This window comes from Vulpes lagopus, chromosome 19 (assembly GCF_018345385.1).
Source record: "Vulpes lagopus strain Blue_001 chromosome 19, ASM1834538v1, whole genome shotgun sequence".
Lineage (NCBI taxonomy): Eukaryota > Metazoa > Chordata > Mammalia > Carnivora > Canidae > Vulpes > Vulpes lagopus.
The window spans coordinates 44,959,605-44,985,048 of NC_054842.1; the positions used below are offsets into that span (position 1 = coordinate 44,959,605).

General features: G+C 43.7%; 1 protein-coding gene across 1 annotated transcript; it reads left to right on the plus strand.

The window, feature by feature from the left end:
- The first annotated feature begins 182 nt into the window (after positions 1 to 182).
- Positions 183 to 25,371, plus strand: TM4SF4 (transmembrane 4 L six family member 4). Its single transcript, XM_041734617.1, has 5 exons — positions 183 to 539; positions 1,273 to 1,362; positions 12,062 to 12,198; positions 20,299 to 20,488; positions 24,745 to 25,371. The coding sequence occupies exons 1-5, from the start codon at positions 366 to 368 to the stop codon at positions 24,760 to 24,762; spliced, it is 609 nt and encodes a 202-aa protein (XP_041590551.1). The 5' UTR covers positions 183 to 365; the 3' UTR covers positions 24,763 to 25,371.
- Positions 25,372 to 25,444: the final 73 nt, after the last annotated feature.

The window sequence follows — 25,444 nt, forward strand, 5'->3', positions numbered from 1 at the left end:
AGCCTTGTGTTCGATTGCAGCAATGGGAGCGTCTTGCCTGTGCTGGTGGATTATTAACAGAGGTTATTGGTCGCCATGGCAAAATTGCTGCTCTGAATGTAATCTCATTTATGGAGTGCAAAAAAAAAAGGACTTCAGGTCAGGGAGGATGTATAAATGTCAATCGCCATCAGGGTTCAGCCACATTTCAGAAGCAGGAGCCATTCCAAGGACACAGCTCACAGGCTGATTTGGTTCTCAGCTCCGAAATCCAGATTGAACTGGGGACGATTACTGGGACGCTCTGGCTGCTTAACTCTGAAGAGACCCTGTGAAGGAGACAGTGAGGCGTCTTGCATCTTCGACCTCTACTGGACTCTCCCACCATGTGCACTGGGGGCTGTGCCAAGTGCCTGGGGAGCACCCTCATTCCCCTTGCCTTGTTTGGCATTTTGGCCAACATCCTGTTATTTTTTCCTGGAGGAAGAGTGATAGACAATAATGACCACCTTTCGGAAGAGGTCTGGTTTTTCGGAGGAATATTAGGAAGCGGGGTCTTGGTGAGTAGGGAAGCCTTAAGAACCCCCCTCCCAAAGATTTTTGCAGAATCCTTTTAAAATTGAGTACTTTGGGAACAAGAAGATATTTCATTGCTAACAAAAGCCCAGGTGTTGCATGATGAAATGCCTTGATTTTTTTTTCTCCTCCTCCATTAGACCCTGACACAGACATGTCCATTAAACTTAGCAACGAATTCCCCGGGCTGGGCGGGCAGTCTTTGTGGGTCAGCTGAATTCCACCAACCAAACCGAGGGCTATGTAATTTCTATGTGCTTCCTATCCTAATCTCTATATCCTATCCCCCCTATAGTGCTGGGGGTGTGGGGGTAGACACACACCTTCCGGCAAGTTGATTGAAAACCACCAAGAGAACCAGGTGCGAGTGGATCCCCCTTCCACTCCTTCAGGAATGATCTATATGCCCCTGGTGTCCAGTAGAGTTTCCACTCTTCATAAGAGTCGAGGACAAGTTTCTTACCACTCTCGGAACCCACCGGGTACATGGAAACTCGGGGTGTCACATCTTGAAACTTGGCCTCGCTGGAGCCGCAGGTGGGCTCCGTGGAACCCAGGTACCGGTCGCACTGGGCGACCACACCTGCCGCGCTGGCCAGGGTCTCGCAGGTCCCTACACCACAGGGTCCCGGGTCCCACGGGGTGGCTGTGGCCGTGGCAGGTGCGGGCTCCCCCTTCCCGTGTCAGACCCCGACTGAGCCCTTCTCTCGCCGGCAGATGATCTTCCCTGCGCTGGTGTTCCTGGGCCTGAGGAACAATGACTGCTGTGGCTGCTGTGGCAACGAGAGCTGTGGGAAGCGCTTTGCTGTAAGTTCCAGAAGGCAGCCACCTGCCTGGGTCACTCCAGGGGGCTCCGGCTCCTTGGGCTGGGCAGCGGGCAAGGGGCCGCTTGGCAGGCTCCTGGGGCCTGGATAAATATGCATTGCTTGCTGGTGCAAAGTAACACTCATAAGAAAATTTAAAATACCCTAGGCCCACACTTCTAGGGTGTGAGTATCATCTCAGCTTATGCAAACAGGACGGGATGTTGGAGCTAGAAAACGAGAGGTGCCATGTAAAGAAGGCAGGCATGGAAGGAGGGGATGGGGCTGAAACTCTCCCTCTGCCATGGAGAGGTCTTAAGACCTTGGACAAGTCATTTCCTTTCTCTGGCCATGCGTTGTCTCATCTGTGGAGGGAAGCAGGGCAGCATAACAGATGATAACAGCTCCTCCCCTCGAGCCCCCCTCAATTCCCCATCCACCCCCACTGCCAGCCTCACTCATCAATGCTCAGATTTTGCCTCAGGGCTTGTGTCTCTTGTTCTGTTCTCATGCAGCTTTTAGTAGGTGAGCTAGAGAGATGTGGTTGCGCTGTTACAGCCTGGGGAGCGGGGTCAGGTCTCATTTCTGCCCCTGCGCAAGTCACCGTACTGTCCTCTGCCTCCGTTCGCTCATCTGTAAAATGGGGAAGTTGAAGTAGATCAGAATTTCTCAAGTGTGGGACAAGCTCTGCTGGCCCACAGGTGTGCTCTATCTTTGAATAACATAGAAAGTTCTTCCCTTGCCAATTCTCCTTCCATCCCTTTGATTTTATCAAAAGAAACTCAAATGTTGATGGAATTAAGTCTTTACCATCCCAAGTGCCTCATAATCTCCCTTTCTGACAAAGGGAGAGCAAGTTTCAGGCCCCAGGAATGCAAGCGACATTAACTGAAAATTCAAGAATACTCTATGATCTTTATCAATGATTCTAGCACTTTACTCATAGTGGTGATATAAATAAATGAAAGAGTTGACCTAAAGAAAAATATTAAGAGTTTGGGTATACAGCTATGGCAAAAATGAAGGTTGACCTGGAATTACTGGCTGGCTGATGAGTAAGGCTAGTTCCTGCTCTAATTCCCGAGGCTCAGCTGTCCATCTGGGAGATTCGTGAACCCCAATGATGAATTTTACAAGCTTACCTTAATTTCTAAAGGAAAAGGTAGAGCTATCTGTTCTGAAATAGTATCATTTCTAACATTCCTTTCCCATTACTATTTGCTCAGTCATTCAATCAAAAAAAATATTTATTGAGCACATAGGAAAGGCTGAAGCTAGTGCACTAGACATACAATTACATTTTTTTATGTGCAAAGGTCATTCAAAGAGAATGTTTTTACCCTCTTAGCACCATTGTGAGTCTCAAGTAACCACTGATTATTCCTTTTTGGCACTGATTATTATAATATTTAAAAGCAAAGAGATGTAAAAATTAACGACAATTTCTTTGATACAGTTCCGTAACATGTGTTTTATATATGATATGTTTACATAATTAATTATAAAGGAAAGGAGGACATCTACAACTCATTTGCCCCTTGAAATGTAATCCTGTTATTCTCCTTTTGGAGAAATAGTTGAAGATGAGAATTTGAAAAGAAATTGGCAATTAAGGAATTGGACGAAAAGGGAACAAAGTCATTGCTTAGAGATCTAACAGCTCATTCTCTGGTGCTGAGTAGAAGGCTGATGTTTAATATTGGGATGATTACCCAGTATTAAAATGAGAGTTTTATGGAGGTACTTAGATGTTTTACTTCTTTTTCAAAAAATTAAAGGTTGACCTGATACTCATGTGCCTGCGTTTTGACACATGATGGCCGGCAGTGGGCACGGCTCAGTGCTTCATTTCAGGTCCCTGCCCTGTCCCAAAGGGCCACTGAGCTCCTGCTCCTGCTGCAGGGCTGTGTTTCCTTCATGTTCGGAGGCTCTGGAGACTAAGCAATAATCGTTTTTAAGAAAGTTATCTACAAATATTTTGCCAGACAAAAAAGGAAAAAGCTGCAGGATATTTCAATCAGTACTATAACGTTGAATTATTTTCAATGTTAATTCAAGTTATTTTTCCACGGGCTTATGGCATTCCCCTCCAGGTGTTTAAGGAACACCAGGCTTCTGTGGAATGCTGTTTAGGAAATCCAGCTGGGTACAACGTCCCAGGAGGCAAAAATACACTAGGCCAAGGGCTACATCCTGTTGCTGTCTCCATAGCCTTGCTCTCCTTTGCTTCCTGGCCTCTCTCTCTCTCTCCTCCCTTCTTTGTTACACGTCTTTTGGGAATACTTTTCAGAAGTCAGCTTCACCATTCCCTTCCCTTTCCCTGGGTATATAACAACAGGGCATAATAGCCAATAGATAGAAGCAGGATATGGTGGTTGTAAAGATAAAGCAAGACAATGAGCTGGAAAAAATCTTGAGCTCACCTAACCGGTAGTTTCCTGGTGAAACTAGGTGATGGAGGCCAGCCCTCCCCTGAAGCAGAGCAAGCCTGAAGCCCAGCCCCAGGGCCTGCACGCTCTTAAATAAATTAAGCTACTGGAGACCCAAGAAAAGTGAGCCCTGGCGCAAGCGCTGTAAGAGAAGGGTGACTTCCAAAATGGGCTTTGAAAACCCAGACTTGGGTTTGTTTTTGGGTCTCAACCTCTTCTTCCCCTGTCAGAGGCTCTCAGTGGCCTCCCGGCAGTTTATCTGTGGCATGTCAGGGTCTCCGGGCCCTAATCCCTTAAAAAAAAAAAAAAAAAAAACTCTCAGAGTCCAAAGAACAACTAATTAATTTTATTCACTCATTCGTGTTAAGTCTGTGCTCTAATAAGAGCCATTTGAAGACCTTGGGCCTTGACGCAAAGGACTATCTAATAGTAGAACTGAGGTAAATTGATAAAGGAGATATTAGGGGTAATCAGGCATTTCAACATCCTTAAAGCCTATCAGGCAGATAAAGGCCCACCCCACCCACAGGCAGGGCCAGATGGTTGACTGACCTGTTGCCAAGGAGGATCTCCTCACTCAGTCTATTCTACGTAGGGTCAGCACCTTCTCGTGCCCGGCTCACCAGTGCCCCCTAGGGACACCTCTTGTGTTCACCTCAGATGGACACTCCTGAGGTCAGAACCCTGGGCTCTGACATTTACCTCTGCCTTCTTTTGGAATGACAGCCAGCTTGAGGGGGATTTAAGAAAGATAATTCTTTTGAAATAATAGATTATCTTGAGAGGAGAAATACAATATGGAATCCTATTTCTTCACTAAATGTGGTTTTTTTTTTTATGCTTCAAAATTCTCTCCTATGAAAATCCCTTCATAAGGACAGCATGAGGATAGGGGAAGATGGTACAAGCAGTAGAGTACCCGGAGGGGAGAGTAGCACCAAGTGGCTGGGTAGAGAGGACACAGAGATCGTCCATAAATGCTCATTGAATGAGTGAAGCAAACGAATGTCAGGAGGGATTTCAGGTGATGTCCATACTTTATGAGGCTCAATTCTCTAACACTAACCTTTGAGTTAGGCATTAAACTACCCGGTTTTGTAAATACGGAAGTTACATGCAAGTTAAATTTCTTATGGCCACAACCCACCCCGCCAGTCCTCTCCCCTTCCCAAGCCTGGCCAAGGCAGAAAATCCAGAAGGTTCACATCTTAAGGGAAAAAATGCTTCAGGTAATCTCTATGTCTCCCAGGATAATTGTCAAGGAGGAGCCTTCATGCCCATCAGAACATGTTTGCCCAACATGTTGCACTACCCAAGTCTCTAAAAGCTGTGTCCCCAAACCACCCCCTCTTCTTCCCTTCCCAGGCCCCAGTACCTCCACCATCTGGTGCAGCCAACCTAGGTACACAGCTGACTAAGACCGCGACATGGCAGTGGCCGAGCAGGGGTCTGATCTCACGTCCTCTGCCTCCAGAACCTGACAGAGAGGAAGGTTTTAAAGCTGACAAATGGCAGATTCGAGGGCATCTAATTAGAAGGCATTTTTATCCTCTTTTTCCAGGGAAAGTATTTACAGCATGTAAATTTCTTTCTTTTTTTTTTTTTTTAAGATTTTACTTATTCATTTGAGAGAGAAAGAGAGCACACATGCAGACACAAGCAGGGGAGCAGCAGAGGGAGAGGGAGAAGCAGACTCCCCCCACTGAGCAGGGAACCCGATGTGGGGCTTGATCCCAGGAGCCCGAGATCATGACCCAAACTGAAGGCAGATGCTTAACAGACTGAGCCACCCAGGCGCCCCATGTACAGCACATACATAACCACATTTCTTTAGCCATGTGAACAGGAAGTGTGTCGGCCTGTTGTTTTTCTGCCCAGCATTATGCTCTCAGTATTTGTGGAAAGCAAGAGTGTGTGAGGACATGATAATAAAAATATTACAATATAATAATAACATTTATCAAGTACTTATTCATGTCAGGGGAGATCATCCAAAACTTAGAAGGCGGCAAAAGAGATTTCTGAATAGCCTATCAGTGAAGTACTAAGCATTATCTAATGGGGTGCCTACCCCACCCGGGGGTTATCTGATCTTGTAGAGATGCGTATTTTTGATTCCCTTTTTACTATTGATTAGGCTATTATGATCTCCCGGAGCAGGTACTTATTTTGGAGCCTTGTTTTACAGAAAAGGAAACAGAGGTCTTAGAAAGGTTAACTTGCCAAGGTCTTGAGGAAGGAACCAAGACTCAGACCCAGATCAATCTGCTTATAACCTGCGCCCTTAACCACGACACAGTAGTGCCCTCTTCACTGTTTATTCATCTAGACTGGGGAACATTACCATCGGAATGACAAAGGAAGCCTCACTTTTCTGGCTGTAAAGTCTGGCAACTCCTCTCTAGAGGTTACCTCTGTTCCCAATTTTGTGTCTCCTTCCAGAGATTTTCCAGGCCTTTTGCCTCTTCACTTTAAATAACACCGATTTAGAGTGTCTACCCTCAAATATTCAACTTAATCTCAATAACTTTACCCTTTTATTTCAATTAATTAACATATAGCCTATTATTAGTTTCAGGGGCTCAATAACTTTACTTTTAACCTGAAACATCTTTTTGTCATGAAACCATGATAAAGTTATTCCGTAGTGTTTTAAGACTGATGATATCTCTGAGTAGTGAATTTGATAATTTTTTAAGACTTCTGAATGTGAAATTACTTAAAGCAAAGAGATATAAAGTATACCTTGCTTCATGTGGCTCATCCGTTCTGGAAAAGTTATGGAAAATCAGTGTGGGTTGTTTATTTTATTTATTCTAACATTTCAAAACTGAAAACCAATCAGAACACGCCACCTGTAAGCTTTCTGAATTGTAACCTGCTGCCGTGTTTCCTTCAGATAGTTTTATAAAGAAATAAAACATTATTGATTCAATTGAGTCACTGTGTTCCTCTCTTCTGTAATTCCCTCCTCCTTGAGAGTAACCATAATCATAAATTCAATGCAGACTATATCCATGCATTTTTTTAAACTTTTACTACCAAAAATCAATTTTTCAAATAGTCTAGACTGTGCTGTCCAGTATAGTATAGCCACAGTTCACATGTGGCTACTGAGCAGTGAAATGTGGCTAACCTAAATTAAGGTGTATCATGAGTATAGAATATACACCAGATTTCAAAGAATTAATACAAAAATGTAAGACATTTCATTAGTAATCTTTATACTGATTATATATTGATATAATAATTTTTGAATATGTTGAGTTAAAGAAAATATATTAAAATTAATCTCACTGTTCCTGTTTTTTGGGGGTTTTGTTTGATTTGTTTTAACTTTTTAAATGGTAGTTACTGGAAAGTGTTAAATTACATGTATGGCTCTCCTTAAAACTCCATTGGGGAAAAAAAACACACACACACAACTCCGTTGGACTGTTCTGGTCTGGAGGTCCTTACGATGAGGACTCCTCCTAAAGTGAATATTATCTCATTGATACCTTATGTTAACTTGGATTTTCGTTTACTCAGACTTGCCTAACAGGAAGAATGTGTGCATTTGTACTCACTTTCTGTATCTTTAAATATCTGCCTGTGAAAATATTCCAGGAATAATATCTAAAATCCTTTATTCAGCTTACACAGCAGGAATAGCATGAGTCAGATTTCTCCTCTTACTACTGGTCAGCAGATGTTGAAATCCTGGGTTGTTTTAGCTGAGAGGACCTTCTAGAACTGCCTTCTTTCGTCTATTTACTGGAAGCTGAGGCCAGAGAGGTGGGGCCTCAGTGACGCTGAGGGTGAGAACATGGGTCTCTTCAGCCTTCCAAACTGCCTTCCTGGAAATGTATCTTCTTTTTCATTACAGCAATTTTAGATACTCTTGTATTCTTAGTAGTGTAATGATTCCTTTTTTAAGTTTTAAGACTTTATTTAAGGAGAGAGAGAAGGAGCACAGGGAGGGGCAGAGGGAAAAGGAGAAGCAGATTCTCCACTGAGCAGGGAGCCCAACTCTGGGGACCACTGGATGGTGACCTGAGAGGAAGGCATACGATTAACTAACTGAGCTACCCAGGCACCCCTAGGGTAATGATTCCTGACTAATAACTGGGACTCAAAATCAGAATGTCAAGTAAACAAAAAGCCATATATATATATATATATATATATATATATATATATATATATATATAGTTTTATTTCTGTGAGGGAACCAATGCCATGCACAGGGAAAATTGCAAATGACAGAGTTTCTTGTGCTAGTAGCAGTGTGTTCTGGATATGTGGGGGTGGGATGGGGGTGAGGGGAAGGGAGAAAGAGAGAGTGTAAAGGGTACAGGACACTGGGCTGGGAGGGAGGAGATCCCCGTTCTTAATCTAGCTCAGCCACTTTCTAGATGTGTGACCTGAGAAAGCTACAAGTTCAGAGCATGGGGTTTGGGAGCAAGTGACCATGGATTGATCCCAATTTTACCTCTGTACTATTTAATTTAGAGCAATTATCTTAATTACTAGTAGTCTGTTTTCTGTCTAGAAATTGTAAATAATAATACTCACCTCACCGGTTTGTTGAGAGGACAAAATGAGATAAGGCATCTAAGGTTCTCATTGAAGGTAGATATTTTTATTAGCTAAAAAGTGAGATAATTACATCAGATGATTTTTGAGAGCTTATTTATTAAAATTAATTATAAGAATATTTAAATACTGATATAGTGGAAATTCTGACTTTTGAAGACTTTTAACCCAGTTTTAAGATGTCTTATTTATTAAAATTAATTATAAGAATATTTAAATACTGATATAGTGGAAATTCTGACTTTTGAAGACTTTTAACCCAGTTTTAAGATGTCTTATTTATTAAAATTAATTATAAGAATATTTAAATACTGATATAGTGGAAATTCTGACTTTTGAAGACTTTTAACCCAGTTTTAAGATGTTATAGAATCCATTTTTTCATTGAGACAACCCAATATTGCAAAGGACTTCATGTTAACAAGTGTTTCCAGACCATTCAGAGTCTCACTCTGAAAGGACAAGAGGTAACGTTAGAAGAAACTGCCCTGAGTGTAAGCTTTCAGTTGCTGGACTGGAACGTTCTGGCCATCGTAGAGTTGTATCAGCTGTGTCTAACCGAACAGCAGTTTGATTGGAGCATGGAGGTAGCTCAGAGACAAGAGCCAGGCAGACAAACTGTCTCTAAGAATTAGAGCAGCATTTCTCAAGGTGTGTTCTTGCAAGAACTCATGGAAAAGTTATATATTCCAATGAGACTGGAAAACTCTGCAAGTCACCATATATACCCAAATATAAGCAAAACTGAATATAAAACTATTTATTTTCCCATAAAGAAGTTTCAAAAAAAAAAAACCTCTTCGACTGACATTAATATACAAACTTTGAATGACATACATATTTTAATCACGTTCTATAAAATTTTAATACACTGATTTTGAAGTAAGACTTTTCCCTTACTCATTTATTTTTAAATATATTCGTCCTTTTTTGACATCAATGTCTCTGCTACAACTAAAGACACATTTTGAGCCGTCAGAAGTTTTCTAGATGAAAATATTTAATCTCAATAAGTATTTTCTGAGGTCAGAAGCCCGGGCTCTGACATTTACCTCTGCATTCTTTGGAACGACAGCCAGCTTGAGGGGGATTTAAGGAAGATAATTCTTTTCCATAGTACATCTTCTCTTCTCTTCCATTGAGTCTGGATGCAACGTTTTTGTATGCATGTATGATGCTGTCAGTGGAAATTTCACTCAGTCACAAATATCAATTCACAAAAGACAAAAACAATATTTGAACACATCTCTTGCAGTTATATATAATGATCCCCACAACTGTAAACACGAGGTATGCTCATTCAGAATGCCCTTTCAAGGATTTGTTAACTATAACATTCAGAGCTAGAAATTATGAGGTCAACCTTCCTAGAATAATTAATATATCTGGGTTCAGAAAACTTTGTTTCAACAAGTCTGTCGGCTAACATTAGTTGGGCTGTTTCTACAGGACTCAGTTGTTCAAAATAAAGTGTTTGAGGAAGTGCCCTATTGCCTGTTAGATAAAATAAGGACTCAACTCCAAGGCAATTGCCTTACTTTTCAAGGATGATATGAGAACTAATAATTTTGTGCATATTCCAGAATACCCTTCTTGAAGGCTCACAGACTTTAGCATGTCACAAAGACTTTTTAGAAGTAAAACAGGAGCAAAACCTATTTAACTTGATATAACCCAGCAATCTCCAAAATTATTCAACTAGATACCCCTCTTTTAAAAGATATTATTTATTTATTCATGACAGACAGAGAGAAAGAGAGGCAGAGACACAGTCAGAGGGAGAAGCAGGCTCCACGCAAGGAGACCGATGTGGGACTCGATCCCAGGACCCCGGGATCATGCCCTGAGCTGAAGGCAAACACTCAACCGCTGAGCCACCCAGGCGTCCAGACTAGACGTTCTTTGGAAAAGATATTGCCTGTTCTAACATGATGAATTGACCAATGTTTTCATTTCTTTCTGACCTAGATTGAATTCACAAATGTTCCTAATGGTGAGAATGGAACTAGACACAAAAATTGAGGGGAAAAATTTAAATAATGAGTAATGTGAAACCATTGCCTTTGAAAACATCCAACAAGTAGTTACCCAGTGCCTTTGAAGAAATTGGAAGAAGAAAAACTAGGCAGATGGTAATAGGGATAGAACAATGTCCTAACTATCTTCAAATAACTCATTGTCCATGACTGCAAGGAGCTTATGCCCTGGTTGGGGAAGATAGACATAAAAGCTATACATGGCTGTGTTCCAAGCACTGCACTGAGACAGAAGTTTATACAGTCCAGAGTGTTGAGGGTAAGAGATGAAGGAGAGGACGGTCAGTGTGACATAGGAAGTCAAACAAGGCTCAAGACTGAGCTTGCAAAGTTGTGACAAGAATATATAAATACATAACTTGGAAACAAATACAAGCTAACATGGAACCCCACAGATTCCAATTATCCAGGCACTCTCGGATCCTCTCCACCCTCAAACCCACCCCCGCCTCACCCCCTGCCCAAACATATTCTGCGGTAAGATTGTAAGCAATACACAGAAGAGGAAGCAAGTGACATTTAACTTAGGTTACCACATCTGATTTTCACAACAGACCTTTTAGGCAGGCGTCATCATGTCCTTAGTGTCGATTCTGAGCACCCGACCCTTATGCAGAGTCATCACACAGAGAAAAGCTGCAAAGCTGTGATTGGATCCTGGGCCTCCCGACTTTGAAACTCATATGCTTTGCACTACACCTTCATGTGACCAAAGTAATACTGGTGATCATTTCCCACCTCTGTTTCCAAAAGCATTAACGTGGCCATGCTATCCTCTAACGCCTGTAGAGAATGGACATTGCATTTCTGGGCCTGATTGTTTTCATCTGTAGGAGGTGGTTAGCCTGGATGGGCTTTAGGATTTTTCCTGCCTTTCACATTCTATAATTCTTTTACTTTTATAATCACAAAAAGAAAGGTGCTAGTGCCATCTATGTCTTCTACTAATTAATCCCTGTCATCTGAAAACATTTAAAAGAACTTGAATTTAGGGGCTTGTTTAACCCCAAGAAGAGAAAACTTTCAGAGGGTAGAAAAGGTGGAGAGATGTAACATATAAAATATGTTTATGTGAATATAAAAGATCTTCAGCTATTTTAAAGGCCACTGCCACATGGAAAAGAAGTTGGGCTTCATCTTTCTGACCTTGAGACATGGAACTGGAGCCAGGAAAAGATTTCTGGGACCTCTGTTCTTTCTCATGAGCAGAGCCTGCTGGCCAAATAGGATCCCCACCCCCCGCCCATGGCTTAGCTTAAGTGAAGTGACTAGACCAGAAAATTTTTAAGATCACTTCCAATTCTAAGATCCTTTGATGCAGTAATAGCTTGGCCTTTCATATTAGCTCTGAGAAGAGGGGAAATTAGGAAGGGATTCTATTCTTCACAAGGTGAAAAACCATGACTCAGAGGGATCAACCGACAACTCGCACTTCAGTCATCAGTGAATAGGTACGAAAAGCTATGGGGACGGGGGAGAAGAAGGGGTCACAAGATACCAAAGTTCATCCTGGGAGAGCCCACAGGCCCCACCTACTTGAAAAGATTGGCTCTTACCCCGTAACTTCCCTGGAGTCCCCACGCCCGACAACAGCTGGTCAGGGGTGCAGGGGGTAACTTCGAGAACACCTTAGGAACCTGCCTGTCTCCTTCTCTTTCAGATGTTCACCTCCACAATATTTGCTGTGATTGGATTCTTGGGTGCTGGATACTCATTTGTCATCTCGGCCATCTCAATCAACAGGGGTCCGAAGTGTCTCATGGACAATAGCACGTGGGGCTACCCCTTCCATGACGGGTAAGGTACACCCTGCAATGCCCATGTGTCCCCACCAGGGCAGCCTGCCCAGGTCCTGTCACCTTGTCATTTGACGAGTCTCAGGCACATTGCTCCTCCGAGGGAGAAGAGCGGGACACGTGGGTGGTGTGAAGTTGCCCAAGAGCTCACCTCTAAGTGCTCTCTTGACAGACACCAGGGAAAATAACAAGACAGGGTGCCTCAGCTGGCCTGAGAGAAGGAGATTTGCAGTGTCATTACTGACACCCAAACATTTATGAGCCACAACATGAGGCAACTAATAATATTAGGAAACAGAAAGCGGTGGCTTCCATGGAAAATCTTTTAATAGAAAATGAGAATGACTACTCACTAACAGGACTCAAAGGTTTTCACTAATACCCCAAATGCTCTATGACTAAACAATCTTTTAAGGCACAAATTTATGGAAAAATGACGTTGGAGATATTGTAGATTCTTCATGAGAGTTATTAATAGAACCCATTGAAATAACATTTCATATTTTCATAGAACTTTGTAAGCTGATAAAGAACTTTTTTCCCTACAAATTTATAATTGAATCCCCACAGCAACCCCACGAGGTAGTTACTCCCTGCCAAGGCAGGCTTGCTAAGTTCGGCTGGCTCAAAGCCACACAGCTAGTTGAGGACACAGGCGGGCTCAAACTCGTGTCTTCTGACTTTGAGTTCTAGTCTTTCTACATTACACCCCCCTCTGCCCATAGACTGCACTGTCCAGTGCGGGAGCCAGTGGCCATATGTACCTGTTCTAACTTAAATTCATTTAAATGAAATAAAGTTAAAAATTCTTCAATCACATTAGCCAGATTTCGAGTACCGGTAGCTACATGTGTCTAGTAGCAACTGCACTGACACTCACAGATATAGGACATTTCCATCACAGTCTGTGAGGCAGTGCTGCGCCAGCCTGTGACCTCCAGGAGGCCTGGGCCCACTTCTATTTTGTCCATCCCTGCCTGGCACGGTGACTGACACGCCTAGGGGGTCATGAGACGCAGTTGTAGGGCCTTCCTACATGTGAAGGAAGGGTCCATGCCTAAAGAAATCTGTAGAGTCTAAAGAAACTCAAGAGCAGACTTTAGATGGGGAGGTGGAGGGCGCTGGCTCTGTGATGATACAGGTCACAAGGGTTTCAGGTAAGATCTCATCCCTGACCTGGAGTTAAACAGGAGCACAGGCCCCTCGTATCCTCATCACATGCAGGGAGTCCCAGAGGTATTGATTATATTACGGAAAGCCCCCTTTTCTTGCAGAGGATTGTTGGAAATGTCCAACTGCCATGGGGTTGGCCTACATGAGCATAGAAATCAGACACCAGGCCCGTTTCTGGAGGTTCTTCCCCGATGGCTCACGCTCTCCCTCCCAGGGCCATGTTTATGAAACTCCAGATTGTCTCCTTTCAATCAAGGCCTCTTCTCCTATTATTTCCGTCAACAGCATCAGTGCAGGATTAAACGTGCTTTTCTGTTTATTGGTCCTTGAATGATGACCTTAAAATTAATTAGGACAGGTCTATGTCCAAAACAAAGGAGGGAGAAAAGGAAACACAACCCTGGCTCTCCAGTACCACCCCAAGACAGCACAATGGCGTGAGGCCTAACGCCCTCCCCGGCACAGCCGCTCCCTGCTTGGGATGGAATGGGACGGATGCCCAAGGTCAGGAGAGTGACAGCTGCTCTGTGGGCCAGTACAGGAAATGCCAGCGTGGGGGAAGGACAGGAACCTACCCTCCAAAGTGCTCTGTCCTTCTGATGAAGCGAGTTTTCATGCACGTCACTCAACGATGGATGCTTTCATGTGTGTTATCCTGTCTTCTCCCAACAACGAACCCGTTCGTCACCTGCTAGCAGATTAGAGAGGTCTACGAGTAAAAACAGAAGACAGTCAACTTTGCAGGGAAGCAGGAACATTTCGGCACTCCCCCCCCTCCTCTGCTCGTGGCTGGGCTCTGATAATTACCGAGAGGAGAGAGGTATTCAAACCACAATATCTGCATAGTGGCTTCAAACTAAAATATGATTAAATCTCGCTGTGTCGGGGTCATTGCAAAACCACGGATGCTACACTTTCCAGGTGATTTGTAGGATATTTAAGAGAGACTTTGACTATTCCTGGTTGTAGTTTTTTTTTTTTTTTCTCGTGCTCTGACTTTGGAATTTAATCCCACAGAAGGTGCAAGCCCTCTGTCTGTACAAGGCATGACATGTGCCCCGACTGGCACAGGAAGGGCTCTCAGGAGGAGGGGCTCTAGGTGGAGCATCCTCTTTGCCACCTGGCAGGCTTTCCTCAGCATTCCATTGTCTCCTACATCCTGTGTCCTCTCTTGTGAGGCAAGAAATCACATTCCTTTATGACCTAATCGCCCACACCAGCTCCAAGCCTTCCCTCGGACTGCAGGGGCTCATCTTGAATTTCTTACAATAATTGAACCTCTGTCGTTTGGTGTTTTTTGGTTCACAAAGGGCTTTCGCCCACATGTTTCCTTTGATCCCTACAAAAAGCTTGTGAGATCACCTCTCCTTTAGAGGAAGATAGCTGAGGCCCAGAAGGGACAGGCCGCTTTCGCAGAGAAATGCTGTCTCTTGAGGACTGAAGCTCACAGCCAATCTTTTTTTTTTTTTTTAATATTTCTAATTTATATATTCGTGAGAGACACAGAGGGAGAGGCAGAGACACAGGCAGGGGGAGAAGCAGGCTCCATGCAGGGAGCCCGATGTGGGACTCAGTCCCAGGTCCCTGGGATCATGACCTGAGCCGAAGGCAGACGCTCAACCACTGAGCCATCCAGGCACCCCAAATCCAATCTTTCTGAGTCCAAGTCACCATCTCTTTTCTAGAACACAAGTGATATTGATTTGCATTATCCACTTTTTGTATAGGTTATAGATTCCATCTAGCATAGCTTAGGGGCCTCTGCCTCCGTGGCCTCTTCTTATCCAGGGGATTCCAGAACATGAGCATTGCAGCAGTTGTGGTGATAGCTGCAGACCTAACGCACATGCAGTTACCAGTGAGGAGCAGCGATGAATCACTGGCATGTATGAGCCCCAGTGAAAGGACTCAGGACAGTTGTCGCTCTTTCCTTGTCACCAAACGGCAGTGGAAGCCACTGCTACTTCTTTCTTTCTTTCTTTCTTTCTTTCTTTCTTTCTTTCTTTCTTTCTTCTTTCTTCTCTCTTTCTTTCCTTCCTTTCTTTTCTCTCTCTCTTCCTTCCTTCCTTTCCCCTCTTCTCCTCCTTCTCTTTCCCCTCCTCCTTTCCCTTAATGTTTAGAGGCCAAGTGGTTTTGCATGCATTCTCTTACTTAATCTCACTAATAAATCTGAGACAAATTCTTACCCCTGGAGTTGAAAAATGAACTTCAAAAAGGTTAATTTGCCCAGGGCTCCATAGCTAGTAATTAGTAAAAGGAAAATTTTAAAAGCAAACAAACACTTGGCTGGTACCCCACTTTGTGCTGAAGCCTGGGCCAGACATGGAGCAGAGGATAGATATGCCCCTGCCCCAGTGAGCACAGGGCCGGTTAGGGTGACAACACGGGCCAGACCCTCACAAGGCAGAAAGGGATGAAATGGAGAAGTGTAAGGGAAACCTCTCTGAGGAGCTGACACGGACGGGCTGGTTTGGAGACATGAGCACAGGTGTGCCTTCCAGAGAGGGAGGAGAAGGCACATTTTAGGCAGAGAGGGGAGCAGGTCCTGAGACAACCATGGGAAGGGCCAGCATGCTCAGAGAATGTCCCATCACCATGAGCCAGAAGCTCAAGTTAAATGTGGCCAAGAGGAAGAGAAGGGGACACCACGCAGGGATGTGATTGACAGGCAGGCCAGAACTTTGGGACTTCAGGGACCAGTAGAGGACCTTGAGCAGGACATGCCACCAGCACTTAGGATCTCTAGGATGATCGTGATGGTGGTGATGTGGAGGATGAACGAGTGCTCAGGAACCAAGAGATAAAAGTAGGAGGTCGGAGTAATGATCCAGATGAGATTATGAACACCTGCGAGGCAGTGGAACTGGGACTTGAAAAAAAAGGACACAGATTTCAGAGCCCCTCTGAGATGAAATCATCAGGATTAGGTGTGAGGAGACAGGGCAAAGGTCATTAAGGTGGACTCTGAGATGTCCACCTGGGGACACAAAATTCAGGACTCCTCAATGCCACAGAATGTAGCGTGTCATCTGTCCCTTGGAAATGTTGGCTGGCAATCATAGTAAAAGAGCAAAGACAGTTAACTTTTTCTGCCATGAGAGTCATACTAACAAAGCCTTCTAGAAGGAAAAAGAAAACTAGGACATTTCAGGATACACCCTCTTGGCTTCCTTTGATGTGGGACCTCCTCCCATCCAAGGTCTTCCTTTCTGAAACAATTGGCTACCTCTACCTTGACCCTGAGCTGCTGAAAGGGAAGCAGCTTGCACAGGGCACCGGGCGCTACAGGAGGGAGAGCCAGAGGCCGGCCAAGGACGGTTAGCAGTGGAGGGCGGCGGGGACCAGGGACAGGGCCAAGCACAGTCCTCCCCAGTCGGGCCGCAGCCCTGCGAGCTCCCTCACACCGAAACACAGAAGTCAAGTATGACCAGTGTTCCTTCTGGGCTTCAGTGTAGACCATCTGCACTTGGGCCTCAAAGATTACCCATCAGCTGCTCTTAAACACATTCCCTAGAGCTGAAAGCCACAGTGACAGAGTGACACGGGATTGCACCCTGGCTTTCCAGCTTTCCCGAAGCAGGAAACACTCAGGGAGGTTAAGAAGCTTTGCTCTTGGCCTGATGGGCTTTAGGGACCAGTCGGAGTCCAGTCATACCTCTGCTACGTCCCAGTGGTGTGATCTTTGACGATGCATTAACCTCTGGGCTCTTCCTCTGTCCAGTGGGGGTGACAGCAAGCTCTGCCTCACAGCTCCAGGGAAGAATGAAAGACCCGAGGTACAGAAAGCACTTGGCACAATTACTGCCACATGCTGTTTGCTAACCATTTCCACCATAGGATTCATTTTTATGAGTATAACTCATTACTGTGAACGGAGTTCATCATTATGCATTAGAACGTTCGGAAATGTTACGCTTTTATTATGATTTTGTGCTTTAATTGCTCTTTTTCAACCAGCCCCGTGAAGGTTCAAAGAGAACATTTTCTTTACCGTGCTACGGGTGAACCTTAACTGACATGCAATTGTAACTATATTGTAAATCACATCTCATCAATAAACCATATTTCAAATCTACCAAAGGGACATCATCGCTCAGATGAGGTTTGTGTAATGATTAAGAATATTGGCTGTGGAGTCAGGCAGACCCAAGATCAAATCCGGGCACTTCCATTTACTAGCCTCAAGCTCTTAATCTGTGTGTGTGTCCGTTTTTTCTGTGAATGTTCCGTGAGGCTACTCCATGCCAAGCATCGTTCCAATAAGATAGCCTCTCCTTGCAGGATTGGGAAAGAGGATGTGCAGCAGGTAGGCCAGGGCCCAGCGCACAGCCGGGACCGGGACACCGCAGCTGCTGGTAGTGACTGACATGCCCAGTGCTAGAACGGGGGACAGACTTGGGAGGCTGGGCTGGGCTGGTGTGTGCAGTCGTGAAAAGAAGACAGGCAAATGGACAGACAATGACAGCTCAGGGTCCTGGGGGCTCTGCTCCAGAGGAAACAGAGGGTGCTGAGAGCCACAGGAGGACCACCAAAGCCAGCTGAGGGCAGGGAGGGGGGGCAGCAGGGAGTCTTTTCTGGAGGACACGGCCCCTGAGTGAGCCAGGCAGAGCATTGAGGCCCCCCCCTTTCCTTGCCTCGTCTGCCTTTGTTGCTTGCAAGGGAGTTTCAGGAGATCCATGGCTTTCCATCCAGGTGTGGATAGGATGGCAGCAGGTCAGGTGGAAATGTCCTTCCCAATATCGAGATGCTTGAAAACTCCAGTTGGGTGGCTTTAAACTTGCCTCCACTCTCCTTGCTTCACAGAAGGTGGAAGCAGGATTAGCTCCCGGGGCGGTGAAACATTAGGGTCCCCCCTCCCCTGGGGTTGGAGAGTCGCACACAGCAATCATTGCCAGCATCCCAGAGTCTCGGGCCTGAGTCTGGGAGGAGAGTAGAAGGGTCTGGAATGGGTATTCGTGGTGGTTCGTGAGCGGTGAAGCAGCAGCAGGAGTGGGACTGAGAGGATGTCTCCAAGGTACCCAAACTCCAAGGCACCCTGGCTTCCAAGAGCCCCGAGAGCGCTTTTCCAACCTCGCCACCAGGGGGCGCTGTCGTCCCATCTCTGCAGAGACTGTCGCCGGGCTGGCCAATGACTTCATCTCAGAATCTTTCCTTTTATAAAATGTGCCTGGAAAATATTGTGCCTTTGTGACGTTCTATGACCAAGTTTGAAAGCTGCAAAGGCAGCAAGGACCGCGTAGAAAAATGCAGACCAGGGAGATGAGTTTTCAAAAATAATCGAGTAATTTAAAAAAAAAAAAAAAAAAAAGGGAAGTTGCATCCAATACACAAGGTGTGTTACCTTCACGAGGCTTCACAATTGCGAGGTTGTTCTCAGCCCATTTTATAAATGATGAGCTGATGCTAAGACTTGTAGGAGGAATGCACAGCTAGTGAGAGGGATGCTTGCACGCAAAGCCAGGCCCAACTGAATCCACAATACCAGGCTCTTTCCTTTAGACCACACTGCTCAGGTCAAGCACAATAATAAAAGTGCTAGTGTTTCTTGAGCACTTACTACATGCTACACACTGCTCCAAGCACTTAACCAGTATTAATTCATGTAACCGTCACAGCAACCCTACGATTTGATGTCATTCCCACTTTACAGATAAGCACGCAAGTCACACGGCTAATGAGCAGCTATAGAAACTGTGCGATTATGGAAGAGTGAATCAATGCTACAGACAATGCAATGTTTTCTTTTTAAATCAAGAGCAACATGCTCCTTCTTTCCTTTGTTCCTTCTGTTCCACTAAACTCCAGGGTATCTTCCATCATTCCAAAGACTTTTGAAAATCTTAATACAGAACGTATTTTAAAAATGAGTACTGATGCACTGGGGAATTTGTCAGAAACAGGAGTCATCAAAAAGATCTGGAAACAATAAGGTAGATGTTATTTTAGTAGCCAGGTGGAGTTTCCCACTGAGCCCGTGAAAACGATAGAGGATACATAAAGGAAGAGGGAGAGACCAATTTGCAGCTCTAAGAATGTGAGAAGAAATTATAATAATCCACATTGACCTACTTTACCCTTGTTTGTGTCTTAATATACTTCACATTTCTCCTTCAATGCCTTTTATATTGTAGTGAACCCCTAATGTATATATCTTATGAATATACTGCGGTTTCTCCTCTTTCAAAGTTTTACAAACAAACTATGTATTAAGGCAGCAGATTATTTTTTCCTTTTTAAAGGAAGGGATAAAGGAATTTGAAGGAAGCCATTAAATCTTTTTGTCTGTTAACAGATTCACAATTGGACTAGAATTAGGCCTTAAACAACTGAGCTCTTCTCTTTAGCCATGGGACGTGATTATACTTTACATGGCTTCAGATGGCCACGAGACTTGAAAGTTTGTTAAAAGTCCAAGTGGTCCCTCCCAGTGGGGAAGATCATGGCCAGGAACACTGGTGAGAGTCCATTCCTGGGGTGCCTTCCTTTTCCTGGCCCCATGATAGATACCGGATTTACCTATCCTTTTGGCCAGCTCACAAAAATCACTCTGTCAAAAGTAAAAAATAAAAAATCACTCTGTCACTTAGTAGCTATGTGGCCTAGGGGCAAGTTGCTTAACCTCTCTGTGCCCCTATGTCCTTATTTGTGATATGGAAGAAACGAACCATAAGGTCACTCTGAGAAAGAAAAAAAAGAAAGTGGGTACGTGTACAGTGTCGAGAACAGGGTCTGGCTGGTACATAGTATAGACTTAATAAAAAAAGTTAGGTGTCGTTTTTAAAACTGTTATTATGGGATATTTTTCCTGTGGAGCTTATATTTGGGATGGAAAGTATGGCAAAAGAAAAATGATGGTGGTGTCTCTCTAGCCTGGGGTACTGCACACAGTTTACCAATGTCTCCTTCTTCCTCCATGCCCCCCCCCCAGGGATTACCTCAATGATGAGGCCTTATGGAGCAAGTGCCTCAAGCCTGAGGATGTGGTGCCCTGGAATCTGACCCTCTTCTCCATCCTGCTGGTCGTAGGAGCGATCCAGATGCTTCTCTGTGTCATCCAGGTGGTCAACGGCCTCCTGGGGACCCTGTGTGGAGACTGTCAATGCTGCGGCTGCTGTGGGGTAAGTTGAGGTCCTGGTGCCTTCTTCCACCATGCAGGAGTCTAGGGCAGGCCACTGGCGCCACTGCAGGGGGTGGACAGGGTGGCAGCTGCAGAAACCCGGCCGGAGAGGCCAGGGAGCCCTCTCCATGGGCTCAGGGGAACCGTGACATCGTGTGGCCAAGAACCCGGTTCTGCTGTCCATGCACGTTGACGTACATGAGATGCACAGGGTGAGATGAGGTTGACAGACTTTTCAGTCTGACACCCAGAGGACCACAGTCCTGGAAGCAGAGGACTCCAAATACTTGTAGGAGTTTACAATACTGTTTGTTACTATTTCTATGAAGATCCCCAGGAATTGGGCATTTGTCATATGCACGGATTGACCACAATAACACGTCATGGTCCCGCCCCAAATGTTCTCACTATTCCCTAATAGACCTAGACAGTGGGTTAAAGTTGCCAAGAATTGGGTGCCTGGGTGGCTCAGTAAGTTAAGCACCTGCCTCAGGCTCAGGTCATGATCCCAGGGTCCTGGGACCCAGGCCTGCGTCGGGCTCCCTGCTCAGTGGGGAGTCTGCTTCTCCCTCTCCTCCTGCCTCTGCCCTCCCCCCACTCCTGTGCTCTCTCTCTCTCTCTGCTCTCTTTTTCTCTCAAATAAACAAATAAATTCATAAGTAAATAAATAAATAGTTGCCAAGAAATATGTGGAACATATGTCAGGGCATGGTCTTCTCCCTGGAAAAGAATGGAACATACCAATGCAAAGCCTATATTTCGACGAGATCTCTGATACAGAAGAGAGAAACGGTTCTTAAATGGGGGGAGGAGGAGGGCATAAAAGGAAATTACTGAGGATTTAGTCTCCAAACATGATTGTAAATTATCAATAGTACAAAAAAACAAAAATAAGCCTATCGACGCTAAGACAGGATGATTATTTCAACTAGTGACCAGACCAGATTGGGCAATTGTTCAAACACACATGGAAATAGTTAAAAACACAAGCTGTTGTATAAGGAAAAAAAATTAAACAGAACTTGAGAATTCCATAAGGAAGAACTATGCAAATAAATATGAATTGTGGTCAATCTACTTAATATAACATCATGCCCCAATTTTAAATGATTCTAATCCTTTTCTCTGATTTTTTTAAAAGCATTTTGTTTATTTACTCATAGAAACACAGAGACACAGGCAGAGACAGAAGCAGGCCCCACGCAGGGACCCCAATGCAGGACTCGATCCCAGGACTCCAGTATCATGCCCTGGGCCAAAGGCAGGTGCTCAACCGCTGAGCCACCCAGGGATCCTTTTTCTCTGAATTTCTAGCAAGCATTATATGTAGACAGGTCAAAAACTATGTGAGAAATATACAGGAGAGTTCAATGGGAAGCCTGTGTCCTGCCCAGGACAGCTATCCACCCAGCTGCCCCGGTCTCTACCTAATTTCTTCTATATCCTCTCAGAGTTACTTTGTTATTATTTTTATTCTTCTTACCTTAAAAGTATTTTTAAAACTGAGAACACCTGGGTGTAACCTGGTCAGTTAATCATCTGCCTTTGGCTAAAATCATGATCCAGGGTTCTGGGGTTGAGCCTGCTTCTCCCTCTCCCTCTGCTACTCCCCCTGCTTGTGCTCTCTCTCTCTCTCTCTCTCTCAAACAAGTAAATAAAATCTTTAAAAAATATGTTTAAAACTGTAATAATACTGAAAATGCTTATGAGATAGTGTTACTTAAAAAGAGCAAGGTAAGTCATAGGGGTGCCTGCGTGGCTCATTTGGAAGAACATGTGATGCTTGATCTCTGGGTTGTAGGTTCAAGACCCACTTCGGGTATAGAAATTACTTAAAAATAAAATCTTATAAAAAGATAAAAATCAAAAAGGCAAGATACAAAAGAAGTAGACAGAATAAATAAGAATGTATATAAGAAAAAGCAAATACTATGAATTTAAAAAAAAAGACCTAAAGGAAATCCAACTCAATGCTAAATGATCAGTAAGAAGACTTTAACTTTTTTCTTTCCTTCTAGCTTATATTATTCAAAAAAGTTTAAAAATCATGAATTTTAAAATATACAAAATATAAACAAAAAGTTCCCCCAAATCAATTATAAAATGCATGTATTACAAATAAATTTTATTGACTATTGGATTATTTGTTCTATAAATTTTTCCCCCAAAGATGTATTTATTTATTTTAGAGAGAGAGTGGGGGGGGGTAGGGGTGCAGAGGGAGAGAGAACCTCAAGCAGACTCCCACCCGAGCACGGAAGCCTGGCTTGGGGCTCCATTTCATGACCCTGAGATCATGACCTGAGCTAAAAACCGAGAGTTGGACACTTAACCAAGCCACCTTATGCTATAAGTTTTCAGTTCTATTGTGTTGTGTTTAAATGTTTTGGTCCTTAAACACAAATGAGAAGAAGAGAAAACCACGGGTCAGCAATCCATCAAAATTATTTTTATGATAGCAGTTAAGAATATTGAGCATCTAAATCTTGTAATTCGTCCAAAATGAATTCATGCTTGCTAAATCAGCTCATTTCAAACACTTCCATTATTTCTTTTTCTGCTTATGCAGAAGAGAATCATATATTTGATTAGGAAGCAAATTTTCATTGCAAGATATATTAGAAATATAGCTGCCCTTTGAATAGAAGGATTATCTATAAATTTTAAAACATACCCATAGGCGCCAGTACGTAGACTCTCTTCAGTGAGTGTCATCCATACAGATACTGTATTTCAGCAATTTTAATAAATAAATCACTTGATAGTCAAAAGTCAGGACTCCACAGTCGTCAATACACACATGCAAACTAGAGAATCAGAGGGTGAATATACTTCCTGAGTTCTCTTTCCTTCCTTCCTTCCTTCCTTCCTTCCTTCCTTCCTTCCTTCCTTCCTTCCTTCCTTCTTTTCTTCTTCCTCCCTCTTTCCCTTTCTTTCTTCCTTCTCCAACTTTTTATTTAGGAAACTTCAAATCTACATAAAATTAAAGGAACGGTACAAGGAACACCTATATATTTTCACCTAGATCCACAAACTGTTCATATTTGCTCGCTCCCTCTTTCTGAATCACTGGAAGGTAATGTGCAGACACAATCAGGAAACTTCACTACCAGATACTTCAGTGCACACGAGAGCTGCATTTTTTAACAATCGGTCTGCTGAGAATTCCTTTCTTGCTGGCAGCTTGCCCCTCATACAGCTGGTCAGCATCCCCACCCCATTGGGGGGACCCAGTGGGGGGACTCGGGCTCGCAGCCCAGTTCCACAGCCTCCTAGCTGAGTGGCCCCAGCAAGCTTCCTCACTTCTCCAGTCGTAGTTACCACGTCTGCCTCTTGCAGACCTTTTACAGAGTGTGCAGATCCATTGCATTCAAGCAGAAAGTATTTATTGAGAGATTCCTGAGCCTGGCACAGTCCTTACATGAGGTAATAGATGGAAACGTGCCTTAAATACAAACTATGAGACCTGGGTTGAGTGCCAGCTGCGCAGTCTTGGCAAAGTCAGTTGCACGCAACTGTTTCTTTGTCTGCAAAATGTGGTCATTAAACCTATTTCCTAAGGTTGCTGAGGGTCTAACATGGGGTGATAAATATGTATGCATATCAACAATTAGAAGGCTCAGCACATTGTACTGATTGTTTTTTGCTAAGATATAAACATTGGTGCAGCTTTAAGGAAAGGAGCACAGTGTCCAGGTTCAGCCTCCCTGGGCTCAGATCCTGACTCCTCTACTTATCAGTCAGTGACTTTGCATACACCACTTGAGCTCTCTGTGCTTCTTATCAAATAGTTTTTTTTTTAATAATAAATGATACGGGGCACCTGGGTGGCTCAGTGGCTTAAGCATCTGCCTTCAGCTGAGGTCATGATCTCAGGGTTCCTGGGATGGAGTCCTACATCGGGCTCCTTGCTCAGTGGGGAACCTGCTTCTCCCTCTCCCTCTCCCCTGCTCGTGGTTGCTCTCTCTCCCTCTCTCTCAAATAAATACACAAAAAAATCTTTAAACAAATAATAATAAATTATGCAAAATAAAATGAAGCCTCAACTCCTGTAAGCTAAACACAGGTAAATGACAGATGAAAGCTCTGAAATAGTCAGAAAGGTATTGAAAATGTTCAACAGGTAACCAATATGAGGCAGGAGTAATCAAGAAGAAGAGGGGTGATGGGGATGGGGAAGGGGAGAGAAGAAAGCAAAAAAAAAAAAACCCAAACACAAAAAAGAATAATTTCATAATTAATTTTTCTGTCTTCTAGGGAGATGGACCAGTTTAAATGTCGTTGAGGAGCTGCTCTAACTGGACGGCGTATGCGACACTACATTAGACTTCTACCTGGGGTTGGCAATTCCTACCTGCTTCCTAACTAACAAAGCTTAGGGACAGCAGTTATTCCTTCTACTTTCCAAGCAGCTTAGCTCAACTCAGATTTTTATGCTTTTTTCAAATGAAAAATAGTTTGGTCATGGAAGTTAGGTTTCTTTATCTTTCAGATTCCCTTCCTTCCAGAATTGAAGAATAGGTTCAGAGCAAATTGTTCGTAATTTGTTTTCAGTGAAAAGTGTGTAAGGTCACACCTACTGCCACACCACTTCTTTGTATATAGAGATGTTCATATCTTTGGAAGTTTTACATAATTCAACGGAGGAAAGCGTATTAAAAATGAGAAACTACGACCTGTTTTGGTTTTCAAGGTTTATGAGAAACATAGAATGACTGATGTATTATAAATAATTTTACTTGGTGTCTCTGGGCTGATATCTTTGAGGTACTTGTGACTAGTCTTTTGAGCCTGCTTATATTTGTAAGGTTTTCTTGTGTATATTAAATTAAAATCATAATTTAGAGGTGATATAATAAAGATTGTGTGTGTTCGGGAGGGAAAGGAAAAGACTGAACAAATGCCGCATTTTTTTCATCTTTTCTACAAACGGCTTGATGAAACAAAAAACAACGTT

Bases quoted from the DNA above. Each gene is read 5' to 3' on its own strand.
- TM4SF4 (XM_041734617.1), top strand. From the start codon at position 366: ATGTGCACTGGGGGCTGTGCCAAGTGCCTGGGGAGCACCCTCATTCCC. The intron at 1,363-12,061 runs GTAAGTTCCAGA...CTTCTCTTTCAG, and splicing joins GCTGTGGGAAGCGCTTTGCT to ATGTTCACCTCCACAATATT. The intron at 12,199-20,298 runs GTAAGGTACACC...CCCCCCCCCCAG, and splicing joins GGCTACCCCTTCCATGACGG to GGATTACCTCAATGATGAGG.